This window comes from Diaphorina citri, unplaced genomic scaffold (assembly GCF_000475195.1).
Source record: "Diaphorina citri unplaced genomic scaffold, Diaci psyllid genome assembly version 1.1 scaffold908, whole genome shotgun sequence".
NCBI lineage: Eukaryota > Metazoa > Arthropoda > Insecta > Hemiptera > Psyllidae > Diaphorina > Diaphorina citri.
In genome coordinates, this window is record NW_007378339.1 from 32,991 (window position 1) to 60,577 (window position 27,587).

Consider the following 27,587-nt stretch of genomic DNA (forward strand, 5'->3'; position numbering starts at 1 on the left):
ATCCTCAAGAGTATCAGCTGTAGTTACAAAGATATGAAGATGGTAAGGTGGGCTAACCCACAACACTCAAGTGCCACTCCTAGACTTTGAATCCAATTCAAAATGAAGTTAGTGTGGGTTAAGTCCATTTTACCTCTTGGCCCCTCAATTAATAGTAAAGACGTTACTCAGTAATGCTGTGATACCCACAAAAGTTGTGGAGAAGCTCTCTGCTTTACCACAAAGAAAATTCATGATTTGATTTGAACTTCTTATTTAAGCGATCGGATTGATTGATTCATATTTCAGACGTTTCAGACATCATATTTCAGCGTTTCATTCAATCAGATTGCTGGATCCGAAAGTTAAACTCACATTGTGGTCCCAACCATCAAAATTGCCCTTAGCTACGAAAATGTACAATAGTATCAAGATTGCAATGCATACAGGAAATCGATACTCAAAAATAATCAAAAATAAAAAAAAGGCATTTGATCTACATCTAAAAATTACAAAGTGAATCAATTTGAAAATTTTAATTTTAAATGATAAAAATTGCGTTGTTATCTATTAACACTAGAATCACTAGATACATAATAAAAGTCAAGGCAAGAAGTTTAAGTTTTAATATTTTGTTTAAAATCTAAACGAAAATATATTCTAACTGTTCAAAAAGTATAAAAAAGACGAGAGCGTTTAAGAAGTTATTCACGAAAGAAGGGTAAACGAAAAATTGTTCATTTTGGACCTCGGAAATAAATTTCATTCTTTTTATAATGTTTTCTATACTTACACTCAAGGTGTATTTTTTTCTTCATTTTTCTTTCTTAGTTACCTACATCATAATTACCAAAATAAAGTAAATACATATATGTTGATAAGTACGGGTAGGTATTATACTCTCTCTCTCTTTCTTTCAATTTTTCTATCTCCCTCTCCCTTTCTATCTGCCTCTCTTTCTCTTCCTTTCTCTCTGCCTCTCTTTCTCTTCATCTCCCTCATCTCCTTCCCTTTTAGATAGACTTAGCTTAAGAGGTGTGGCATTTCTGTATTATTGTTAGCATTTCTTGACAGAAAATAAAGTACCTACACATTCCTCTAAAAAATTCATCTCTTTTTTCTCTCTTCATAAAGTTCAAATGAATACACGAAAGTAAAGATTGTTCAAAATTTTACCTCTGGTGTGTGTAAAATCATAAAGTATACATTTTACTTAAGAGAATGTAGTGTGTTCGCTGAAAAATAAAGATCTGTATTATAAGGTTTACCAGAGGCAAGAAAGACGTGAATAAGAGATCAGGGGGCTCTCAAACAATCGATATGAGGGTTCGATTATCGCCCGCGGCGAACTTTATCCTAACCAGATAAGGTTCGTTCTCGGAACGGCTGGCTTTCTCCTAGTGATAGTCTGTCCTCATTTTCTCGTTGAATTTGGGACAATAAGACCTCTGTTTCTGCAGTTTCCTCTGTCAAACCATTCAATTCAAAAATTGAAATTAAATTCAATTTAAAAATTGAAATTAAATACAATTTAAAATTTGAAATTAAATATAAATGAAAAAAAAAAATAATAATATATAAACAGAAAAAAAAATTGATGACTATTGAAGTCTGAAAATTTCCCCCCTTCGAAGTGTGAGAACCCCATAATCCAAAGACAAGATTATAAACCTACAGAAATATAAATTAAATCTATGGTACCTACTACACTTGTTCTTCTAAGGAAGGCCTATGTATGTGTGTATGTGCGTTAAGTAAATAAACTATCTGGTCCAGCTTTCGATCCATCAGGGTCAACTGAAAACAGAAGAGATCATCTAATATATAAAAATGAATATTTGTTTGTTTGTGTGTGTTTGTGTTTGTTCGAACTTTATGCCTGGCCAAACCGTTCATCCGATTGCTATGAAACTTCACGGGAGTGCTGCAGCAGCACTCCCGTGAAGGTTATAGGCTATTTTCCGGTTCGGTTTTGTTAAGCTACGCCGAGCAAGACCACTAAATGGATGAGTGACATGAACGGCCATGCATTAAGGATTTCGGCTGGTAAACTATAAAAACGAGATACCATGTCCAGTACTAACAGAAGAGATGGAGAAAAAAAATTGATCTCAGGTACCATAAGCCTTGTACAAAACAGTAGATTTTTAGGACAAACTTAAATGCACAGGAGTTTTAAACGAACTTAAATCCAAAGGATCACACGAAATGGCAGAGCTACATATCGCACATCTAATGGCATTTAGTTATTGTAAAAGGGAACTTAGTTCTTGAGGAAGTTACGTTATTCCATTAGATACGAGATAAATTCTGACAATTTTCTCGTCCATAGCCAGCCTAGTTAGCTTAGTTGGTAGCGCGTCTGCCTTGTAAGCGCTAGGCCGCGGGTTCGATTCTCGCCCGGGGCGGACTATATCCTGATGGGATAATGTTCGTTCTCGGAACGGCTGGCTTTCTCCTATCCTGTCTTCCTTCTCTCTTCGATTTCGGGTCTAGCAGTCACAGTTCCCTCTGTCAAACCTCTTTAAAAAAAAACTTGATATTTGCATTCGCTTAAAAAAGTACAGTTATTACAGTTCCCTCTGTCAAACCTCTTCAAAAAAAAAAAATTCTCGTCCATACCGTATGATCGGTCTTCGTTAACTATGAGAGGCAGGTAGTTTGTCGCCGGATGGAGAGTATAACATTCCAGAGCTCCAGAATACATTTGTGGTCACACTCCAGAGTATGACATGGGTTTAAAGAAAGAACATGGTGTCGGACCCTAGGGTGTGACAGGATCAGAACGACAAGTGCACTGTCACACCCTAGCGTGTGACGTGGCACGCAATGTGTTAATAGATAGGTAATACAAAATCTAATGAATTCATATCTTACTTTGCTGATTGACGAGTTGTCCTTGGAGCTATGTGGTTCCTTAATGTAGATATCCCACGTAGCCTGACTATTGAAACACTTGTCCGCTGCAAAACACCTCCACAAGCATTGTATCAGCATGGCAGCCGCTGGTATTTGCCTGTTGAAATGCTTCTGGCGTTGCTTTTGCTGAACTTTGAGAGCAAAACCTGACCCAAGGATACCCTGTAGAGGAACAGAGATAGGTCGATTTTGATTTTTTTTTTTTTTTTTTTTTTTTTAGGTTTACAGGGGGAACACACGACCATCCAGACCGCTCTTTTCTGGATTGACAAGATTTGACGAACGAGCTGGATACGGAAAGTCAAGTAAGTAAATTATTCAGTGACGTTGAAGTCATGTTAAAAAATACTTACCTGTTGTTCAACGCGATATAGTCGGGCTCCTATCGTCATAGGTTTGATATTGCCAGATCGATCTATCCCCGCCAAATAGCTGCCTGGTTTGCCCAGGGTCTGATCTAGTCGCCTTTGTAGCTCCTGAAATATGAGACGTACTGTTAAAAGGAGATGTAGAGAAGTCACCTGCCTCGCTGGCGTAATGGTCAAGACGCTCGCCTGGTAATCAGGGTGTGTTTATGAACAGGGCTGAGATGAGCTCGGACGACGTGCGATAGCTGTCCCGGCGGCAATTTTTAAAATTCATTTTATATTTACACTAGCAGCACCAGCAGGTTGACTTGATGCTGAAGGAGCGTCCATTTTGTTTTTGGACTTGCGACGCTTTAGCACACTCGCCCGTTTAGCTACCTGAGTGAGAATGCTCTGAGGAAGAAACCAAAAATGGGGAATGAACTTTTAAATTGAAAGATTTAATTTTTTTACTTACGATTTTCTTTTTTCCAAAAGTTTAAAAAAGGGGCGTTTTGGGGCAAGTAGTTGGAACGGTGGAACACATTACATGCCTTCAGGCAAACTCCTTTCTTTTTTTTTTTTTTGTAACTGTGAAAGCGATCTTATCATCCCTAAATTAATGAGGTAAGGAGAATAGAACTGGAGAAAGCCAACAGTACCGAGAACGGACCTTCATGTTTAGGATAAAAATTCTCGGCGGGCGGGAATCGAACCCGCGCCGCGACCTATGCAAATTATAGGCTGGGGCTAAACAAGTGAATCACATACAAACTCGAATCTTCTGATGAAGTTTTTCGCATATAGAAGCGTTTAACCTTTATATGAGTTGAATTACAGTTAACACATTGTGTCCCAAGCCCATTTCATGAATGTTTCCGCAGGACCCGGCCTATTTTTTGTTCATTTGTCCCGTCAAACTCTGGTGTGACAAGAAACAAGCTACTCTGCGTTTTTTTTTTTTTTTTTTTTTTTTTTTTTTTTATATTTTCCACACCACGATTTTATCATCCCTATATGCCTCCCAGTCACGCTCAGACCATCGTTTATGTGTGGTGGAAAAAGCCTCAGACCAAGGTTTGTTAGGCTGTCTGAGAGACTGATGTTGGAAGCCTTTTCTGCCTCACACACATTCCAAGGTCAGTACTTGTGCAGAAGTCACGTCCGTGGAATATTGCTACCAAAGGAACTGGCACAAACAAGCAGTGACCAGTGTTATTATAGGGTTAGGTTAAATGCAAGAAGGAGTTTCCACAATTGGAGTAGTGATTAGTGTTATTATAGGGTTAGGTTAAATACAAAAAGGAGCTTTTCTTTTCCACAGATGTGACTTCTGCATAATTACTGGTTTGTTCTTAGAACAGCTGACTTTTGCCTATCCTGTACTTCTCTGTTTGATTTCGGAATGATAAAACCTTTACAGTTCTTTCTATCAAACCCCTTTTATAACATGAAACTGTAGCTCTGGCTAATAATGTTGTACTGTTTTTGTCCGCAGTAATTCAATCGTAACACAGCACAATGGGTGACGATAATTGGGATGATGATTACACTTCTTCAGCTCCAGTAGCAGTTGCTACAATGCCATCATTTGTAAGTACATAATCTTATTTTTGCTTCCTCCAATTTTGCTCCAAAATGAAAATCTCGTGTGAACATCACACAACTTTCCTTATCCTCTTGAATGATGCTTATTTGAGAGTTCTTTTACCCTAACTTTTACAATATCTCTAACTGTGTAGTGACTACTACACTGCAGTCGGTATAGCTGAAAACTGCCAAAACCCGGTCAAAATCTGTCAAAAGTGGTCAAAATACCACCAAGCACAGCACCTATCTAAACCATACATTTTGTGTTCCATTCTTGTCACATTTGTGAAAGTAACTACATACCAAATTACAAGTCTCATACCATTCCCAAGATATTGTTAAATTACACCAAAAACCGCCAAAAAGTGGTAAAATGCCACTAAGCGTTGCACCGGTTTTAACCAAAAGTTTTGTCACATCCTTGTCACATTTGACAGCTCCATACCAAATTTCAAGTCTCTAGCTCTTACCATTCTTGAGATATTTTGTTTACACACACACAGACCAATAGCTGAAACTTTGGATTTAGGCTCTAGGGACCTCAAAACATGTTTTGGCACTAAAAACTGACCATTGAAAATTTGGCCCGATTACATTACTTTCCTTCCTATAGGATAAGGAAAGTAAAAATGTGAAACACCTTTTTTATAGGTATGGGATGATAGACTTATGTTAACAGTAGAGAACCAATTGGTAAAATAATAGTCTGCTAAAATAATGACTTAAAATTGGTAGAGAAGAGAATATAAATATATAGTGCCTTGCTTATTATACTGTCAGCATAGGGCTAAAAAGTCTCTTTACTCTCAATGAACATTAATATTGTTAATTAACATTTTTTTTACTAAATCAAACTTCTTTTTTATTGGCCTTTGACTAGAACAGTAGATGTGATTCTTTCTAAATAATCAATGTTTGCAGAATGTCTTTTCTCGTCTCTCATATGACCTTCTGTGGAAATTCAAAGGCTAGCTTTCTCAGTTTTAAATTAAAATCCTATCATTTGATTCTTCCAGGGTTCCAAAGGCAGAGGCATCCCTGCCCCTGTGGATGATGGATGGGGTGATGACACTTCATACAGAGGAGGAGGTGGAGGTGGTAGAGGAGGTATGTATTTTGTTAAATTTCCATTTCACACATAAAAATAGAATAGAAATAGGTTATTATTATTATTATTATTAAACGATTAGATCAAACTTTATTTACAGAATAAATATTTACAAATGGTAACATAATGTACATATAAGTACAAAATAAAGTGTGATCAAGGGTGGGGTTAATGCCTATGGCATTTTCATTTATGGCATAGGTCTAGTCACCACTGGAATATTGACAACAGCTTGATTATTAGAAACTGAATGGAACAATGGTAAATTTTTCAGTTGTTGTTGTTGTTGTTGTTGTAGCAGCTTTAGCTTTCGCCGAATTGCAATAGCAGAAAATTATTTTTGAATGTGATAGCAAAATGGTGTTGTTGTTGTTGTTGTTGTAGCAGCTTTAGCTTTCGCCGAATTGCAATAGCAGAAAATTATTTTTGAATGTGATAGCAAAATGGTGAGACACAGAAAAGAGTTGTTCAAGATTTGAAATGAAACACCTTTTACATTATTTTTTTTATTAGGTCATTTTTTTACTTTCCTTATCCTATAGGAAGGAAAGTAATGTAATCGGGTCAAAATTTCGATGGTCAGTTTTTAGTGCTATTTTTTTTATTAGGTCATCACTTCTGACTTGAGATTATTTTATTTTGATGAGTTCATCAATTCTCACTAAGCTAATACCTACTGCCGTTGCTCAGTTGGGATTCAATCCCAAAGATGAGTCAAAAGTCGCATCTCTATTTTATAAATAGTGTCTTTCAAAAATCGACTCTTTTCTTGATTTTTAGTCCGTCCTTCCTTTATTATTACAATAGTAATAAAAAGTTATAAGGGACGGACTATTGTATTCGCTTCAGTGTCGTCTGTCTGTCACTGTCAGTCTGTCCCCATAGAAGGACTTATCCAAACCTAGTCGACCTATATATCAAATTAAAGGTCTTTTTACCAGGATCACGAAAATGGTGGTGCAAATTTTGTCCAGAGAACCAAAAAGCCAAAAAAAAACTGTTATTTTTCATTTTACCTACCTATTTCTAATTTCTACAGTGAAAGATCAGCACTGAAAATCAGAAGACTACTAAAATCATTAAGTAAAAAAAGTTTGACTTGGAGAAAAAAAAAACTTAGACTTTATTTTCTAAAAGAGATCATATCATATTAAGTATTAATTTAGGGAATGTATTAACAAGGCACACTAGTTTAATTTAAACAAAAAATGAGACTAGAGCTAATATTCGTTTGTAGACTAGAATCAAGGATATACACGAGAGGGTTAAAACAGAAGTCGATAAAATACAAAAGACAAGGGTTAAAAAATTGTCTGGTCCAGAATTTAGATCTAATTTCAATTACCTAGGATATTTTTTTAAAAATTTATAAAAAGTTAAATCAAATTAAATCAAAATTACAAATCGAAGGGGAAAAAAAAGGTCTAAAATTATAAAATTAAAGGAAACAAAGCCCCTACTTTGTAGATTTTTTTCAAAATTAAATTGTGACCATGTGACCAAAGATGACATTTTGTGAAGAGAGATTCAATTGTAAACCTACAGATACACATTTTACAGCATTTAATTGTTTGGCGAGGACCATAATTAGAGGTTAGACTTAATTTAAGTTTTGAAGAGCAACCTACGTGGCCGAGTGGGTATCACACTAGGCTTGCACGTTGGAGGTGTCGGGTTCGATCCCCGGCGGAGTGGAAGTTTTTTCGGCTCTGTGCTTGGAGTTCGGGGTACACTCAGCCTCGTGAGGACAATTGAGTAGATACTTTAATCGAGTAGCGACCAGTGGCGGCATTACCAGAGTAAAGATTGATCATACGAATGACGAGAATTGAGGGGCCAAGAGGTAAACCGGACTAACCCACATTTTTGGATTTTTTCAGTTTTTTGGACTAACCCACAGCCCGAAACGCCCTCTAGCCGAAAATAGCCACACATGGTAGAGAACGCCTCCGGCGTTAACCTCACCTTGTGGTTACCTTCCACTCCAGAGTCCATTATTATTATCATCATCCTCATCTTCAAAAGTTGTCAAGAAAAATCATTGAAAAGTTGCATTTTTTTTTTTTTTTTTTTCCTTAACTCCAATGTGTCAGGACACCAAGGCTCGAGAAATAGAACGTTTTTAAGAGATTTCGTGTTCGGACGAATGTGCTGAACTTTTGCAGAGATTTTGATTGAAGAATTCTTTCGTGAATTCTAAAATTCTTTCGTGTCTAACTCTAAATCCACAAGTTTATCCTGGGATTCGAACCCGGACCCTTTTGTATAGCTTAACTTGATTCTAACCATTATATTGAGGTGTCCCTGACTATACTGCTCTACACCCTAGTCCCACGGGACCCCATTAGAAGCTCCATTACATACATATATTCTTGTTGTTTACAAATGCAGGAGGTATTATTGACTATTAGGTCATTCTTCCTTGGAAAGTTAAAAAGTTGTGGGATTCGAACCCGGATCCTTCTGTATAACTCACCTTGATCCTGACCATCATGTTGAGATGTCCCTGACTATACTGTTCTATCACATCCCTCACATCGTATGGTTTACGTGCTTGCTGAAATTTCCTTCGCGCTACGAAGTATTTGATTTTCCTTATTGCTCGAATGGCGTTCCTATGTACATCAGTGAGTCTGGAAAAACAGGGAAATCGTTTACATAGGATGCGCGATGGTGGCTATTTTGTATTGGAAATATCTTGTTTTCATTTTGAGGAATTTCTTACATTAGGATAGAATAGAACATACCTTGTTTATCCTACACGAATGAGACTATAATAAGTCCCTTTATCCCAGCAGTCTAAACAAATTCTCATGTATTTTGTGGGTTTGATAATATTACATAATACATTGCAGGATCACAGCACTCCTTTTATCGAATTTTGGATAGCTTCTAAAAATATGTAGGTAGTGTACTCAATATTACTCCCCATGCGCTCCTTCCAAAAAGGGGAAAAAAGACAAAAAAACACTTTTCTTTAGTTTTAGCTATGAATCTAGGATAGTATTTTGAAGGCCGTGACTTACTGTGTGATTCGTTCTGGCTCCATTTCCAAATCCATCTCATCACTCACCACCTCTGTCACTGAACTGGTTTGACTCTGCAGACATCTGCCCTCCCTCCGAACCCTGTTTGGTGTACCTGTGGGTAAATTGAAATAAAATTGAAGATTCAATTAAAATGGTAATAATTACTGAGAAATAAGGAGGGAGAAAAAGGAAAACTTTAATTGTGTTAAGCATTCTTCAATGCTTGTCATAAATATCGTTTCCCAATTATTAAAAAATTTTATTACTTGACTTGGACTCAAACCTCCAGATCCAAAGTCCAACGCGTTAACCACTGCACCACTAAGCTTGGGCCGAATGCACAGTCGTACCTTAATGATTAGGAGTTCCTTTTAGTGCTTTCCTAAAAATTCATATGCATAGTGGATCCTAAACTCCTCGTGGTTACGCAAGCGCAATGTGTATTTCCGACTTTCTTTTAGCACCCTGCTGACTCAAAACTAACCAGGTACTCACCTGCTTTAGGCTCCTCAATATAGAACACCACGTCCCCCTCACTATCCCGACGTTGAGCATTGTTACAGTCAGCACCTGTAGTAGTTGAAGGAGCACCCTGCTGACTCATAACTAACCAGGTACTCACCTGCTTTAGGCTCCTCAATATAGAACACCACGTCCCCCTCACTATCCCGACGTTGAGCATTGTTACAGTCAGCACCTGTAGTAGCTGAAGCACCACCCTGCTGACTCATAACTAACCAGGTACTCACCTGCTTTAGGCTCCTCAATATAGAACACCACGTCCCCCTCACTATCCCGACGTTGAGCATTGTTACAGTCAGCACCTGTAGTAGCTGAAGCACCACCCTGCTGACTCATAACTAACCAGGTACTCACCTGCTTTAGGCTCCTCAATATAGAACACCACGTCCCCCTCACTATCCCGACGTTGAGCATTGTTACAGTCAGCACCTGTAGTAGCTGAAGCACCACCCTGCTGACTCATAACTAACCAGGTACTCACCTGCTTTAGGCTCCTCAATATAGAACACCACGTCCCCCTCACTATCCCGACGTTGAGCATTGTTACAGTCAGCACCTGTAGTAGTTGAAGGAGCACCCTGCTGACTCATAACTAACCAGGTACTCACCTGCTTTAGGCTCCTCAATATAGAACACCACGTCCCCCTCACTATCCCGACGTTGAGCATTGTTACAGTCAGCACCTGTAGTAGCTGAAGCACCACCCTGCTGACTCATAACTAACCAGGTACTCACCTGCTTTAGGCTCCTCAATATAGAAGAAGAGATAAGGAAGACAGGAGAAAGAACATTAACTGTTCAGGATAAAATCCGCCCTGGGCGGGAATCAAACCCCTAGTGCTCACAAGGCAGACACACTACCCTCCAAGCTTTCAAATAAGTGTAGGGATATTTACGATCGTAATCGTACTTCGAATTCAAGTAGGTTTTCAATTCTTACCGCAGGAAGAGCAAAGAATGAGATGGCAAACACAGAGAAACAGGAGGCCACAATTTTGCCCATCCAGGTTTGAGGAACTGCATCTCCATACCCTATGGTGGTTACTGTTATCTGAAACGATAGGAGAAGAACTAATGCTTTAGTGAACTGAAGAAAAAAAAATCCCTAGAAGACCCCCACAAGTCCAATTGGAAAATTGGATGCAGATTTTGCTAAGGTCTTATCATCCTGAAATCAAAGAGAGAAGGAAGACAGGATAGGAGAAAGCCAGCTGTTCCAAGAACGAACATTAACTGTTTAGGATAAAATCCGCCTGGGTGGAATTGAACCCATGGCCTAGCACTAAGGCAGACACACTACCAACCAAGCTAACTAGGCTGGCTATCTGACAACTGAATGACAGTGTAAAACAATCTTCTTCTTCCTAGCCTTTTCCTATTTAAATAGGGTTGGCATTTCTTGTCAGTCTCTTCCAGGCAGCCCTATTGTGTACCTCATGTGCCGATAATTTTTTCTCCAAGTGTAAATACACAATAGTGTGGAAAATTCACTCACCACTCCCCACCACAAGGCATCAGCATACGTATTGAAGCTGTTGGGTTTGCCTCCCACGACCTCATTCTTCTCATCTTTTTCTGCCAGGTAGACAAAATAGCTGCTGAATATCAGACCCAAGAATCCTATGTACAAAGTGGTGATGAGCTCCTGAAATAACAATGAGAAAACTCAGACTGGATTTAAATGAAGAACAGGAAAATTAGGCTGAATTAATAATAATAAAATTTAAAAAAAAAAAAAAAAAAAAAATGGGTTCAACATCAAAAGGTGGTTTGAGATTCAAAAATTAAAAAAAAAAAAAAAAAAAAAAAAAATGGGTTCAACATCAGAAGTTGGTTTGAGATTCAACCGCAAAGGAGGCTTTGACCCCAATATTGACCTGAGGAAGCCTCACAAACTTCTACATCAGTAAAAAAGGGGAAGAAATTTCTGATGTAGAATACAAAATAAGCTGTACTTTTCTGTCCCTATTCATGTTTGCTTTTTTAAAAAAAGGTGTTATTTATGGTGCCAGGGTTTGGCTAGAGCTCCTTCAAGAGAAAGGAGCATCATGCTGTCATGCATCAACCTAAGGGGTAAAGGGACTTTTTAGTCTCACTTGAGCAGTACAAACAAGGTATATTCTATTCTATTCCAGATTCCATCCAACCACCTTCCACATGCTATAAATAATAATAATAATAAATAAAAGAAATAAAATAAAATAAAACAAAAAAATCCCACCTGTCTATGAATGAACACAACAGATCCAAGCAGTCTCCATGTTCCTCCTTGACGATCAACATGAAGCATGCGTAGAATTTGTAGAAACCGAATCCCTCGGATGGCCGATGCTGCAAAGATTTGTCCATTGGATCCTATTGTCAGCACAATCAGTGAGGCAACAACTACTATGAGATCTGAAATCAGAGAGAGAACAACATTCATTATTTTTTTATCAAGTTTTTTTTTCAATACTTACAACTTAGCTTGCTTTCAGATTAATTTAAATCTTGGATCACCAATCCTGGAAGTTCTGATTCTCATTTCTTACCTGTTGCATTTAACTGTTTTTGGGGTTTGTAATCAAACAAGACACATCACAGATGAGTATCGTTCATTATTTTCAGAATAATAGCTTCCTAATGATTCTACTGTACAAATAATTACCCTGAGATAGGTAAAAAACAATTAAAATGAATGAAAAGTTTTAAAATTGATAAAAAGTGGAAAAATATCAGCAAAATGTTAGGGGCGGGAGAAATGTCGAATATTTTGATTTTTTAAAATTTCAGAAATGCGCATGCGCTCAATGATTGCGCTAATTTTAGGGTTGTTTCACACGATCCCTAGAATGTGCGTTCGATTTCAATATTTGGTTTTTATTTTTTTCTTTGGTTTTCTCACTTTTCTCAGACATTTCATTCGCTTTAAAACAACTTAAGACAAGAAATAAATTGAATTTTCCATTCAAATGTCATTTAATAACCTGAAATTAATTGATTTCAACAAACTTTACCATTGCTCAAATTTATTCGAAGCGCGAGTTTGTAGGGAACAAAACACCCGAACGAAGTGACTTCGTCAAAACTCGGGTCCGCTCGTAAAAAGTTGATAAGAGAACAAAAAGAGAGGAACTAAAAGCGCATGGTCAGCTTTTCCACCCACCGTGTTTTCGCATTTTCCTCTTTTCCCTTCCTTTACTTTTTACTTTTCTCTTTCGAAAGTTTTCAGTGAAAAATTCCACCATACGTGTTTTCGCATTTTCCTCTTTTCCCTTCCTTTACTTTTTACTTTTCTCTTTCGAAAGTTTTCAGTGAAAAATTCCACCATACACAGTCCAAGGCTTTCCCTCAACAGACTGCATTGTGTAAGTATCGAAACTACGTAGTTTTGTTTAGTTTTCATTCAAAGTTGAACAAGTTTTTGTTCCTACAAAAATTGCCGGCAGAAAGAGGACTTTTGTGATCGTCTGTCTGGAGTTCCCACCGAGTTAGCGCCTTTTTTCTTTTTTTGCCGACAGCTTTCGAACCACGAGGTATTTGGTATTTCAGAAAAAAGAGTTGGGAAGAATTTGGTCTTTTCACAGCCAGCACTTCCCGGTTGAGTTGACAAAGGTGAAAACAAAACCAACAGGTCTTTGTCAACCTGGGATAGTCAATTTTTATGTACTAGAGAAATATGGACTACAGGATATTGAGGTGATTGGACTTTTGATCGGTGCACGTGGATCTATAACTTCAAGGTTCATTGAGTTCTGTCTACTGCCGTGCTAAGCGAAAACGGGGTATGTCAAGAAAATCGATTTTTGGTTTTTGGTGCCAAATGGTTCCTATGATAATAAATTTTGATCCTATATTTTTTCTTCTTTATCCTAAACCCCTTAAAACCCACTAAAACGTGTTGCCGTATGTCAAAAACGTATGTTTGCCAAAAACGTATGTTTGCCGAAATCTTTAAACTCGATTTCCCGAAAGTAGGGGTTTTTGACATACGGCGTTTTCGCTTAGCACGGCAGAATAGATCAGTTGCGCTTACTTGGGTGATGTTTCAAAGTCATAGAGCAGGAAAAATAAGGAAGAACGGAATTTTTCTTTTTCTTCTACGACTTCTAGATACCGAGATAAATCGACTTAAAAAATAGCGGTAAATCGTAAAGTTTGACGTCACGGCATACGCTTCCGTAGGCAATGACGTCATAATTCATGACTCCCGCTTCATTTGTTTCTGCGCATTTTGACGTGAAATTGACGTCACAACTCTTTGAACTTTTTCATTAGAACAGCAATTAAAAATTGAATTGTCGACCTTTTAAAGTTACTTTTTCGGTGTTTTCACCTCAGATTCGGATTTTTCACACCTTTTTACGTCGGAATCGACCTTTTAATAATAATAATATTTTCCCAATTGCAACTCCTCCATTCTGAGTATTGAGTGAAAGGATTGTAGGTAGGTTCTAATATTCTCAATGCTGACATAGCAGAAAATAATGCTTGCCAGAGCATAAAATGGTTCTTGTTTCTCCTTCACCTTCTGATAGGAGTCATATGTCATAGGAGGAGTTCTAGTACATTGGTAGAATTATTGTGTAGGTATATTACGATAGTTACTGGAAAGAACTTTGGTCGGTTATGATGAATTTGTAGGTACTACTCAAAATATTCTACTTCCATGCCTCTCTTATATATTCCCTCTTGTTCCTGTTTGTTGCTCTTGCTCTGCCTTCTCCTTTTCCATGCTCTCTCTCTCACACTCTCTCTCTTTCTTTCTTTTTTTTTTTTTCTTTTTTGTTGACTTTAAGAGTTCTCCTATTATGCTAACAGTTTAAAAGAGTTGATATGATTTTGTTTCTATGAGCTTGTGGATGTTATCTTTAAGCTAACCATGTCCCCTATTTATACCTGTGTAATATGTTTATTCCTAGGTTTCTCCTCCAGTCGACCAGGTCGTGGAGGCGGAGGTAATAGAAGTGGAGGTGACAGAGGTGAAGACTGGTCATGTTCATGTGGTCAGAGTAATTTTGCATCCAGATTCAAGTGTTTCAAATGTTCCGAGCCAAAACCAGGTGGTAAGTTACAAGTGCTTAATCTTTCTGAGCAGTTAGTGGACTTTGGATTCGGAGGTTAATGGTTTGAGTCTAAGTGAGGTCATGAAATTATAAATTTACTTATAAAATCAATGTGTATTAGTATTAGTATTAGTGCTTTATTTAGACTGTCGAATTAGGACATGTAGTCCCATTATCTCAACAGTTTAATATTGCACCACTTTATTTATTTAAATTACAAAGTACAAAATGGTAGGTAACAAATTACATAATAATAATAAAGAAAAAAGTGAAATACAAATATTCAATAGAAAAAGAAAAAAGTAGATGGGGAATAAGTCAGAACAATTTTTAATCATTTCATTCTGATTTTAATGCAACAATTTTGTTTGAGTAGTATGCTGTGTCATCTGGCAACCCAAACTTTGAGCAGCTCATCAATAAATTGTTATTGATTGTTTCTGTCTGTGGCTAGCATTAGTAGGTATGCTTGAACACAATTTTGATAAAATTTTATTGATTTGTTTTTAGTGCTCTACCTATTTATATGCCCCTCCCTTTCAGGTGCTTTAACACTGTGGACATTAGGTCGTTGGTGCCAATAATTTACATGTTTATAATAATAATAGAATTAGGTTTCGTCATGATAATTTTGTCTTTTCGAAATATTTCAGGTGGAGGAGGCGGTGGTAGCAATGGCTACGGAGGTAACAGCGGAGGTGAAAATTGGACATGTTCGTGTGGTGTGAGCAATTTCGCATCGAGATTCAAATGCTTCAAATGCTATGAGCCCAAACCAGGTGGTGGTGAGTGAACTCTGATTTTAGCCAAACAGTGCTGTGGAAGTTTTGATCAGCTGTAACAATGGAAATCTTGAAAACTAGTTGTTCCAAGAACGAATCTTATCTGTTTACTATAAAGTTCCTCCCACCCATAATTGATTGTTTGAGAGCCAGCTATTCCAAGAACGAACCTTACCTGTTCAGGATAAGCCAGCAGTTCGAAAAACGAATCTTTGCCAGCTGTTCCGAGAACGTTCCGTTTGTGTTCCGTACGTTCCGAGAACGTACCAAACGGTTCCGAGTTCTGAGAACAAGTGCAATAGAGAGAGACCCTTATCTCTGTAGGATAAAATCTGCTCCAGGCGGGAATCAAACTCGCGTTCTTGTGGTTACAGTGTGTTATGAAATTCATGTTAAATCTATATAAAATATACAAGACCTTGTTAGACTGCTGGGACTTTTTAGTCTCATTCGAGAAGGATAAACACGGTTTTATTTTTCTTTCTTTTTCATTCGCTTTCTATTTTTTTCTTTTTCCCTTCATTATTCTATTTCTCTTTTTCTATTCTTCATGCTTCAATTCTATTAACAATGGCTGTTATTATTTCAGGTGGTGGCGCTAGCAATGGGTATGGAAGTAGAAATGGAGGTGGTGGAGGCGGTGACAGAGGAGAAGATTGGACATGTTCGTGTGGTGCGAGCAATTTTGCGTCCAGATTCAAGTGTTTCAAATGTTCCGAGCCAAAACCTGGTGGTGGTTCAAATGGTAAGTCAAGTTTTTCATTATATTACTTATCAGTGGCAACAGTACGTTGATTAAAAATAATAGGAGGTTTAATAGAGAGAACTGTAACAAGTATGTTATATCAGAGGTCTTATTGCCATGAAATCAAAGAGAAAAGGATGGAAAAAAGCCAGCCATTCCGAGAACGAACCTTTTTTTGTTCGGGATAAAGTTCGGCCCGAGCAGGAATCGAACCCGCGACGCTTACAAGGCAGGCGAGCAACCTTCCACGTTTACTAGCTCCAGGAAAATTTAAAGTGTAAACTTGTTTGTTTTTATTTTGCAATCACACATAGTAACTTGCTTATTATTACAAATGAAATATTAAAAGGAGCGCGGCAGCGCTCAGCCCCCCAAGTCAAGAACATTTGACAGCGCTATAGAGACATTATGCGCCATAGACCAAGTACTCCAAGTAGCCATTTTCAGGTAGCTGTAGTGTAGAGGATGATCTACAAATGATGGAAGAAAACGGATTGAATGTGTGTATTGGGGCAGGAAAGTTGACCAAGTTGGAGATAAACAATCAAATTCTATTTTGCAATCACAAATCAGTTCAGTTGAAAACTTAAAAAAAAAAAAAAAAACTAAGAAAAAATAACAGCACCAACAAAAACATTCATCTCCGCTTCTCTTCCCTCAGGATTCAGCAGTGGCGGAGGAGGTGGAGGTGACCGGGGCAACTCCAAGCCAGGGGACTGGATGTGCTCGTGCGGCGCCTCTAACTTCGCCAAACGCGATGCCTGCTTCAAATGTTCCGAGCCGAAGCCCGAGGGGGCTGGAGGCGGGGCGCCCGGGGGCGCGGATGGGGCCCCGTTTGACCCCGCTAAGCCCCCGCTGTACATCCCGAAGGACGTGGACCAGAGCGAGGACAATTTGTTTTCCAGCGGGATTCAAACCGGGATCAATTTCAGCGGCTGGGAGAATGTCGAAGTTAAGGTATGCGGGATTATTTAGCATACATTACAAATTGGCCATTTGTGCAGTAATTTGTTTATTTGAGAAATGGACTTGGGCATGTAACTTCTTGCAATTCCAAACCCAGTTTTCCGTAATATGTTTGTGTCATTACAATGAGACTGAGAGGTTGTGCCTCTCAATTGATTGGAAGATGATCTGATCTATTCCATGGGAAGATGGGGCCCACCTGTGAATTTTGATTTTTAAAATGTCATTTTTACTTTCCTTATTACTACAAAGTAAAGTCTATCAACAATTTACAAGTTGGCCTTTTCTTATCTCTCTTCATGACGAGAAGAATTTGATGTTTAACTAGATGTTCTAAGATATTACCACACTTGAACAAATTGTCTTAAACATTATTCTTACCGTTTTTATTACTATTAGATACTAGGTATGTCTTAAACACAATTTTCAAGTACATAAAAATTCACCGTTTTATACATAAATATTTATTTACTACTTCTGATTGTGTGAATCAAGACTTGAGTGAGAAAAAATTAACAGGGCATGAGGTACAATAATAGGACTGCCTGGAAGGGACTGGACTGACAAACGCCGACCCTATTTATTATTATTTAAGTAGGAAAAGGCTAGGAAGAAGAAGAAGATAAATAATTTATTTACTTGATCTATGTACTCTGTATTCTTTAGGTATCTGGTGACAATCCCCCTCGACCCATTGAATCCTTCGAATCCGCCGGACTACGGGAAATCCTCGTGAAAAATCTCAAGAAGTCCAACTACACGAAACCGACGCCGATTCAGAAGTACGCTATTCCGGCCGGACTAGAAGGACGAGACTTGATGGGCTGTGCTCAGACTGGGTCCGGCAAAACGGTAAGCAGAATAGAATAGAATAGAATATACCTTGTTTATCCTGCTCGAATGAGACTAAGGGTCAAATTTTAAAACCGGATTACCTTTTAGGGGCGGTTAGGCTTGGAGTGTTCGGAGAGGTTTTAAGAATTTCTTTTAAAGCTACTTTCAGTTCCTGTCTTAGTTAGTCAAACTAATTGTCCAACATTACTTTCCCACATAGAATAGCTCTCCTAGAAGCTAATCCTGACCAGGATTAAATGATGATCCGAGTTTAAAATTCGGCCCTAAAACATACTACAAAATATCTCAAGAATGGTTTGTCGTAAAGCGATCAAATTTGGTATGATATCCCGGTATGGTCCAAAGATGCGACTGTAACAATTAGTAAAAATCGGACAGTAACTCATCCAGATATCAACCAAAGTCAATGTTGCTTCAAACTTCGAAAAAAAAAATCATTTTTTTTTTCATACTTTATATGATTCCTTTACACGGGGAGTATTTTAAGATAGGAAATTTTCGACCAAAAATTGGCCGCCACATAGGCGGTTTGGGACTTGGAAAATTTTTCACTTAAAAAAAAAATACGTATTCCGCAAATGTAATGGAAAGTCGTGTGATGTTCACACCATATTTTATTATTATTATTTTTTTTCCTGTGGTTTAATACAGGCGCTATTACGCCAAAACAGGGGAAAATCGAAAGGAAAATACGGTGTATTGTGTGTGTTTTAATGCTTTTAATTAAGATTATACTACGGGATGGGCATGCTACGACACAGACCACACGAGTCTAATGGCAGTTGTGTCATTGCTGCTACATAAAAATGGCGATGAAAGACTCATTTTTTTTTTTTTTTTTTTTTTTTTTTTTTTTTTTTTGGAGTTTTTTTTTCTAATTGCCGATTCTATTTCTACCAAATAGATCTCTTCAAATCATCCATACTTTTCTTTCTCTCCTCGCCAGGCTGCATTCCTCATTCCAATCATGCATCATCTATTAGAGTCCCCAGGCGAGCTAGTGACAGGGTACTGCGCTCAGCCGGAGGTTATCATATGTGCACCTACTCGAGAACTGGTGATGCAGATTCATGAGGTGGCCTGCAAGTATGCCTACAGCTCTGTGCTCAAGATATGTTTGCACTACGGAGGAGCCTCGTCTATGCATTTCAATAGACAGCTTGAGGTAAGTCTCACTGTCATGTTCTTCGTTTTCTTCGCCTTTTCCCGTGTTCAGATGGAGTCGGCGTTTTTCGGCTCTCAATCAGCCCTAACTAGACTGATTGCTTTGGGCTGACATTTGGTTTTGGCTACCAATTTTACGAGCGGATGCCCTTCACACTCGACCTTTGCTAATTCTTTAGCAAGAAAAATTCAGGCTGGTATACTCCCTAGTACTTGTTGTCCTGCAGCCAGACTAAAGCTCACTGTAATGTTATTTATTTGCCTTTACCCAGAAATTCCTTGATTGTGGTCATTTAACCTCGAAAGTGCCACGCGTCGAATGCAGTCACTCGTAAATTTAATTTGAAAAAAAAAAGTTCCCTATTCATTATGATGCCTCTTCTTTTCTCCTCAACAGAAAGGCTGTAACATCCTGGTGGCCACGATGGGCCGTCTCAAGGACATTCTAGACCGAGGCCGTATCTCTCTGGCCTCCGTACGCTTTGTAGTTCTGGACGAGGCCGATAGGATGTTGGACATGGGCTTCCTGGGAGATATACAACATGTGATGCAACACAGCACCATGCCCGATGTGGCTAATAGACAGACGCTCATGTTTAGCGCTACATTCCCTGAGACTATTCAGAAGGTAAGATATCCTTTCTTTCTTCCTTTTTTTTATTTCTTCCTGTTCCCTATTCATTATGATGCCTCTTCTTTTCTCCTCAACAGAAAGGCTGTAACATCCTGGTGGCCACGATGGGCCGTCTCAAGGACATTCTAGACCGAGGCCGTATCTCTCTGGCCTCCGTACGCTTTGTAGTTCTGGACGAGGCCGATAGGATGTTGGACATGGGCTTCCTGGGAGATATACAACATGTGATGCAACACAGCACCATGCCCGATGTGGCTAATAGACAGACGCTCATGTTTAGCGCTACATTCCCTGAGACTATTCAGAAGGTAAGATATCCTTTCTTTCTTCCTTTTTTTTATTTCTTCCTTCCTTCGGTCCTTTCTTTCTTTATTCCTTTCTTCCCTTCTTTATTTCTTTATTCCTTTCTTCCCTCCTTTATTTCTTGATTCCTTTCTTCCTTACTGTGTCCCTTTCTTTCTTCACATATGAAACTTAACAAAGTTACCGATTCCTCGATATTTAAAAAAAAAAAAAAAAAAAAAAAAAAAAAAAGTTTATTCAGAAATTTTTTTTGTTTTTCCGGTCAATTCATGAAGAACTACATCTTCATTGCTGTCGGCATCATAGGAGGCGCTAGCACGGACGTCGTACAAACTATACTCGAAGTTCCTAAACAGCAGAAGAAAAAGAAGCTGCTCGAACTACTGAGAGAAAAAGGTTTGTTTTTCTCCCTAATCAGGCCCTTTAACCTTTTAGTAGGTCATTTAACTTGAGATTTTTTTATGTAAATTATTTGCCACTTCTACTGTACCAATTGCCTTTGGACACTTGATATACTGAATTATTGTAATCCTTTGGTTTTGGTCTTCTGTAGTCTTCACAATTTTAATCCTAAACCCATAAAGATACATAGGACCGTGTTTAGACTTGCTGGGGTATAAATTTTAACTTAATAAAACCATGTATTCTTTAGATTTTTTTGTGAGAGTTTAACAGTTTCCCTTCTTTTTATGACAAAGAATAGATTCTCACATGATTTGAGAACTAAATATTCTGAAATTATGTATGGAACAATAATCGAGCAAAAAACTCCTTGAATTTGATGGCACATTCGTTCTCTTTTGACAAAATTTCTTCTTCTTCTTCTTCTTCTTCTTCTTCTTCTAAACCTAAATCTATCTAGGTACCATTGAAGTGTGGTTAGTATTTGAACGGGTGACCGTTTTGGTGCTTTATACGATCTTAAATAATTAATTATATGACCATTTCCAGGGATTCTAAGTCTCATTAGAAGGCCACAAAGGGGTTTGAAAAGGCCAGCGAAAAAAGAGGGTATTACTAACATGAGAATTATCTGGCTTTTGAGTTTGTAAAAAATTAGCGCTCTCTTCTCTACCAAAAACTATGTAAAAAAGGGGTTTTTTTTCATGTTTTTTGTAAATACTTTTTTAATTCTTTCAAGTAATGTACAATTTTTTATTTGATTTGACCACTTTATTACCTCTTTTGTTCAATTTTTTCACCAAAAAAGTTGAAATGGTTAACGTTTATTTGTTTCATTTTTTCCAATTAATTTTCAAAATTCTCATTTTTACTTTCCTCTTTTTTTATTATTATTATTATTATTATTATTATTGATTGAAATTTGAGATTTCTATTGAAATTTGAGATTTCTCAATTTTTTTTTTTTAAATTTCTTTTTTATTTCTATTCTGTTAGCTGTAATTTTCTTGTGCCTTTTATACTTTGTAAGGAAAAGAGATTGAATTCAAGGAACATTAGAGTGATAGATTGTTTTTAATTGATAGCCCAGGGCTTTGTTGTAGTTGAGCATATTTTTCTGTTGAAGTTCATCCTATGATATTTTATGTACTAAAAAAGTGTAAACTACTATCTTATTTATTTTTGCCTAGGAAGACCGGATATTAGAAAGCCCGAAAAAGAGAGAGAAGGATAGGATAGGAAAAAGCCAGCCTTTTCAGAAACGAAATTTGTTTGTTCGCGATAAAGTTCGCCCCGTACGGGAATCGAACCCGCGATCTAGCGCTTACAAGGAACCCGCGACCGAGCGCTTACAAGGAACCCGCGACCGAGCGCTTACAAGGTAACTAGGCTGGCAGAAGATTTTTTTCTATCTGATCTATTTTCCTAGGGTGTTTTTCATAAGTTTTACTTTTGAGAAGGGGAAAAAATCATCCCAGTATAAGGCCTTATACGTATCAAAGTATAAGTATCAAATGTTGTACAGGTTCATAAATACACAGGATTTAAAGGGTTTTAAAAGCCCATTTTTGATTGTTAAACAGGGTTGCTATATTGTGAAATTACTTTTGTTACCACTTCTTTTAGTTCTTGTTGGCTTTCTATAAGGGAAGTTAAGTTCTGTGGGGGAACTTTTTTTTTTTTTAATAAAAACCTTTTAGTTCTTTGTAATGAACAAAGAGGTTTTTTTTTTTTTTTTTTTTTTTTTTTTTTTTAAATTTTTTGATATTCCATTTTTTTTTTTTATGCTCAAAATAAATTTAGCTTTTTTTTTTTTTTTTACCAATTTGATACTCCATTTTATGATTTTATGCTCAGAATGAATATAGTCGTAAAAGAGGTATGAAAAGAGTCAGTAAGTTAATAAAAAGATACCCTTTTCAGTGGACTAACTCAGTCAATGAGTCAGATCATAAAACATGATAATTCAGGGTTTATATGCGACCTGGAAAACCTGAAAAAGTCATGGAATCTGAAAATCGGCGAAAAAGTCCTGGAAAATCGTGAAAATTTAAAGAAAACCTGAAAAGTCATGGAATTTGTCACCCGGTCAAAAATTAAACATGGTCAAATTAAATATCAAGTGTTTCCGAAAAACGGCCTGCGGCGCATTCACCCTCATATTCCTTGACGTTCTGCATATTGCATATTTTATTTGAATGAAGGGGGTAATCTTACTGATTTTTAAGTACCTCCGCCCCCTATTTTTCTGGAAAAGTCATGGAATAGTCATGGAATTTCATTCCAGGAAAAGCGTATAAACCCTGTAATTATTGTAACTCGGTCTCTCTATCTGAGTTTAACTCAGATCCCAAGTCTGAGTCATTAACTGAGTAGTTCTTTTTTCTAACTCTCTCACTGTTCGCGCATCTCGAACTTGTTAGTGGTAAGTACAATGGTACTCTACATTTCTGCAGCACTTTTTTGCTCACGATGTAATTTGGGATTTTGTGTGTGGTGTCAGGAAAGTGTTGCAAAATGTAAATAGCTACTTACTATGTACATTATGGATCATGTTTATTTTAATGATAACTACTGGTAAACTAAATTTCCCTTGCTAAAGTAATAGCAAAGGTTGAGTGCGAAGGGCATCCACTCATAAAATTTGTAGCTAAAACCAAATGTCGGCCCAAAGCAATCACCCTAGTTAGGGCTGATTGAGAGGCTGACGAAAAACGCCAACCCCGTCCGTACACGGGAAAAGGCGAAGCAGAAAAATACTGTTGTAACAAAAAGAAAATGATTCTACCAACAAGCTGGGTCCGTCCCTCCGGAAATTTTTTAGCCCGTAGTTTATTCGATCGTGGTTAAAGAAATACCTATGTTATGTAGGTACCTACCTAATTTGTTTAATATCTAGTTTATTATTGTAGATTTGATTTTTTATTTTACTTTCATGTAATAATTTAAAATCAAGACTAGAGCCCGTTCTCCCTTTATTCCTTTTAATGTTTCCTAATAACTACCAATATATTGTTTAAGTCACCCATCCATTTATTGGCCTTCCTCGGCGTAGCTTAACATAGATGACGCTGAAACCGGTCTTAAATTAACGACTGAAGTGTTATCTAAAAGTTTCTCGCTTTGAGTTTATAGGTCGTCGCGACAAATTTCGAGATCAGAGCTCATTTGTGTGAGAAAATGTGAAAAAATCCCCCAAAAACCAGTTTTTTTTGTTTTTTGGCTTTATGGTTCTCTGGACAAAATTTGCACCACCATTTTCGTGATCCTGGTAAAAAGACCTTTAATTTGATAATTACAAAAAAAAATGCGGAGCAGTTACTTATTTCATGTGCGAATGGAGGACTTAAGCCCTTACCCTAGGGGAATGAAAAAAGATTGGAGAATTAATGTTGAACAGGCTTGGGAACATTACTTGAAGAAAAAAAAAAAAAGATCTGTTGTGACGCAGTGGGAATAGGGTGGAAAATCTTGAAAAAGTAGACTAGAAATTTGGAAAAAATGGATGGAAAACCGGGAAAAGCCAGGGAATTTTATTTTTCCATTTTGGTAGACACCCTGATTCTGAATTCTGATGTATTTTCCCCTTTCCTTATCCTATAACAAAGAAAGTAATACAGGTATTCATCTTTTTCTTTTTCACTTGTTCTTTAGAGCTCTGTACAATCACTTTGCCAAAGGCTTTTTATCTGGTAATTTTAAGTCAATGATTTTATTATTCTATTTTCTTCACTACTAATCTATTCTATTCTCCACAGACGAGGACGGTGTGATCGTGTTCGTGAGCACAATTCGCAATGCTGACTTCATCGCGTGCTACCTGTGTGAGACTGAGATCGCTACGACCTCTATCCACGGATCCCGACTTCAGTCGCAGCGAGAACAAGCGATCCACGACTTCAAAACGAAGAAAATGAAGGTGCTCGTAGCGACTGCCGTAGCTTCACGAGGACTGGGTAAGTGTTATTATTAATCGTATGAACGTACATTTTGACATACATAATTATAAGAAAGTTGAACATGAACAATGAAAACAGTATTGAATGAAACAAAGCAGCAAATCAAAGTCGGATATCGAGACCTTATGTATGAGATAGCTCTGTCTCTCTGTCAATGTTAGTCCGACTCCACTTGGTGCACCCTGGGTAATGCTAAGAGGCTAACAACAATATTGACGACCAAACTTGCACATGATAGCTAAAGTTTGTGTCGACTGGGGAGGAGTCAGCTCAGGTTCATAGCATTCATTTCAATTATGATCTTCTCAATTATGATCTTCTCTTTTCAAAAATTGTCTGCACTTTCCAACATCCAATCAATAGTTTCATAGACATTTTCTGTTCATAGATATAGACATTTCTTTTCTGTTCTTAGGTGTCTTGACTTGAAATTTTGAATATATTTGGTGTAGGTATTGAAAATTTATAAAATTGTGTGGAGCTGCAGAATATTTATCGATGTTTCATTTGTTTCAGATATCAAGGGAATCCGTCACGTTATAAACTATGATTTACCACAGGAGATAGATGAATATGTACATAGGATTGGACGTACAGGTCGGGTGGGTAACAAGGGAAGAGCTACGTCCTTCTATGATCCTGACCAGGTATGTGATCTTGTTAGGTCCCAGGTTCGATTCTCGCCCAAAGGCGGATTTTTTAAACAGATTAAGTTCGTTCTCGAAACGCCAGGCTTTCTCCTACCCTGTCTTCTCTCTTCGCTTTAGACACGAAAAAACCTCGGCATTTAGTTAGTCCCATCCATAAAACAAGAATTGATTTTGTCACAATATTTAACTATCAGCCATCAGTGACCTGCTTAGATGATCAATTTTTCCCCAACTTCAAAGGCGTAGTGGTTATCGCGTTGGACTTTGGATCTGGAGGTTGATGGTTCGAATCCAAGTCATAAAATCTATCTAGGTGTAATAATTGAAGAACACAAATTTTGTGACGAGCATTTACGTATGCATAACGCAATTAAAAATTCCTTTCAATTCCTAATTCATTTATTTTTAATCAATTTTCCCCCAGTAGAAACTTATCGCTCCGTATATGTTTCCCAGGACGGTGCTATTGCGAAGGATCTGGTCCGCATTCTCGAGCAGGCGGGGCAGCCCGTGCCCGAGTTCCTCAAATTTGGCGGAGGCGGTGGTGGTTACGGACGCGGCGGAGATGCGTTTGGTGCGCGCGATATTCGACATGACCCCGATGCTGCCCCGGTGTGGGGCGGGAGCGGGGCTACGGAGCCCGAGGAGAGCTGGGACTAGGAGTGGGGAGTTGGGACGTTTGTGGAGGCGTGTGGGGACTTGATAGCTTGATAGACCCCATTATGGAGGAGTGCTGAGAAATTATGGGACCTTTTTTTTCTATAGACGTTTAAAGACGATCTTTTAAAAGGATAGAGGAATGTTAGAGTGGCTGGTAAATAAGTAAATAAATAACCTCGTGGTTGGCAATGCTTAGGATTGAAGCTCTTTTTTTATCATTTTACGAAGTAAAAAAAAAAAAAGAAAGGATAATAATAATGAGATTTTGAAGTGGTTGAATCTCATTTCTCCTTTTTTTATGGGCTAAGGCGTTCACTTTTTTTTTTCTTCTTCTTCTTCTAAACCTAAATCTATCTAGGTACCATTGAAGTGTGGTTAGTATTTGAACGGGTGACCGTTTTGGTGCTTTATATCTAGGATCTTAGCCAATTAATCAACTTGTATTATATCTTCGATAGAAGATTTACACATACATAGTAATTAAATAAGAAATATGGCTCCCATGTATGATAGATAGAAAAACGTACATTGAACTTAGAGGCCTAATTTTATTTAAATTTTGACAATAGGAAAAACTTCAAGGGCAGATTCTAAATTACCTACTAATTAAAATTAAGAAATATGGGTTCCTGTTTCCAAAATATTGATAGGCTTTGGATTGGACAGGCTAAATTTTGGCTAAGGGCCGACTTTGTGGGAAATTTCTTTCAAAATTATTTATTAATGTTCCTCATTTTTCATATTTCCTAAATTTAATTTTTGGTCTTCAGAATTAATCCATTTCCCTTTTTTTTCTTTCCTCGAAATTACACATCATAATCTCTTCAGCAAAATTATAACTGGGTCTAGAAATCTCTAGTTTTAATAGAATTGTGAATCTAGTTCTAACCTAGTTGTGAAATAAATCATTCCGAGTCATTTGCCTGAGTGCCCCGCCCACTCGGTTCAAAGCTCACACGTGTATGCTACCTGTAAGTTGAAAACAATGGACTTGCCTGGGTTTCAGTAATATATTGCATGTCCATTTATCTTGCGCCACAATCACATCCTATACCAAATGAACCAGGTGCCCCGGATGTCAAAAGCTTTTTTGAAGAACGATTGTAAGGCAGTTTTTTTTAAATACTTTCAAACTTTCAGTTTTTTTTTTTTTTTTCTCAAAACAATGTGTTTTGAAGAATGTTTGAAAAGCAGATGTTTCTGATATTAGTATTTGAAACGACCAGTTCTTTTCGGACTTTTCTGCAAACAAAACCAATGTTATCGATACTCATCCTTGTTGTTTCTATTTTATTTTTTATTTGTTGCATTGTTGATATCGCAGAAAAATGCACTGTTTGACATGTTGTGTAGCGACTGATGTATTTCAACCTGCAAGCTGCTCAGAATCCTGTCCACTCTGTTTAGTCTTTTTTTATTACTGAACGGTCACCCTGTATCTCTAGTTTTAATAGAAATCTCTAGTTTTAATAGAGTAATACTGCATATTTGTTTTCTCTATTTAATAGAGTAATACTGCAATATATTAAAACTAGAGAGACCGAGATATATGTATTTCGTAAGACAATGGGATGTGAGCCACCCATCCGCCGCTCTCATAAACACTCTCTGCCCATCATAGTGTCTTGCTACATGACAACTGACAATCTACATACAGGATCCACTTGTATAATCCAGACTTTACTAGGTGCCAAATGGTAACGGCTTAAGAATTGAAGCAATGGACACGGCTTAAGAATTGAAGCAATCAGAACAGAAGTCGACTAAAACTATCCAGACAAGATGATTGGTGTGTATTATGCATCTAAAGTTTCATTTCCGAGAACAGTTTCAAAGTTCTTAAATCCTCAGATTTCTCAAGTAAGTTCTCAAATCCTAAACTTTTCAAAGCTTCAAAGTTCTTAAAACCCTGAGAGCAATGACAATCC

General features: G+C 37.6%; 2 protein-coding genes across 2 annotated transcripts; one reads left to right on the forward strand and one right to left on the reverse strand.

Moving 5' to 3' along the window:
- Positions 1-264: 264 nt before the first annotated feature.
- On the reverse strand, positions 265-10,217 carry LOC108252849 (potassium voltage-gated channel subfamily KQT member 1-like). The gene is made up of 5 exons (XM_017445633.2): positions 9,468-10,217; positions 8,970-9,084; positions 8,420-8,576; positions 3,252-3,374; positions 265-1,776 (listed from the first exon to the last, which is right to left on the reverse strand). Exons 1-5 carry the CDS (start codon positions 9,652-9,654, stop codon positions 1,684-1,686), a joined length of 675 nt encoding a protein of 224 aa, XP_017301122.1. The 5' UTR covers positions 9,655-10,217; the 3' UTR covers positions 265-1,683.
- LOC103512989 (ATP-dependent RNA helicase vasa) lies at positions 4,269-25,959 on the forward strand. Its single transcript, XM_026826313.1, has 14 exons — positions 4,269-4,384; positions 4,744-4,838; positions 5,852-5,942; positions 14,396-14,539; positions 15,193-15,324; positions 15,911-16,066; positions 16,728-17,023; positions 17,699-17,884; positions 18,834-19,052; positions 19,449-19,680; positions 20,244-20,384; positions 24,149-24,346; positions 24,866-24,996; positions 25,456-25,959. Exons 2-14 carry the CDS (start codon positions 4,767-4,769, stop codon positions 25,657-25,659), a joined length of 2,202 nt encoding a protein of 733 aa, XP_026682114.1. The 5' UTR covers positions 4,269-4,384; positions 4,744-4,766; the 3' UTR covers positions 25,660-25,959.
- The last annotated feature ends 1,628 nt before the right edge of the window (positions 25,960-27,587 follow it).

Bases quoted from the DNA above. Each gene is read 5' to 3' on its own strand.
- LOC108252849 (XM_017445633.2), bottom strand. From the start codon at position 9,654: ATGCTCAACGTCGGGATAGTGAGGGGGACGTGGTGTTCTATATTGAGG. The intron at 8,577-8,969 runs GTAAGTCACGGC...CTGTTTTTCCAG, and splicing joins GAGCCAGAACGAATCACACA to ACTCACTGATGTACATAGGA. The intron at 3,375-8,419 runs GTGAGTTATACA...CTCATATTTCAG, and splicing joins ACATGATGGTCAGGATCAAG to GAGCTACAAAGGCGACTAGA.
- LOC103512989 (XM_026826313.1), top strand. From the start codon at position 4,767: ATGGGTGACGATAATTGGGATGATGATTACACTTCTTCAGCTCCAGTA. The intron at 5,943-14,395 runs GTATGTATTTTG...GTTTATTCCTAG, and splicing joins AGGTGGAGGTGGTAGAGGAG to GTTTCTCCTCCAGTCGACCA. The intron at 19,053-19,448 runs GTAAGTCTCACT...TCTCCTCAACAG, and splicing joins ATTTCAATAGACAGCTTGAG to AAAGGCTGTAACATCCTGGT.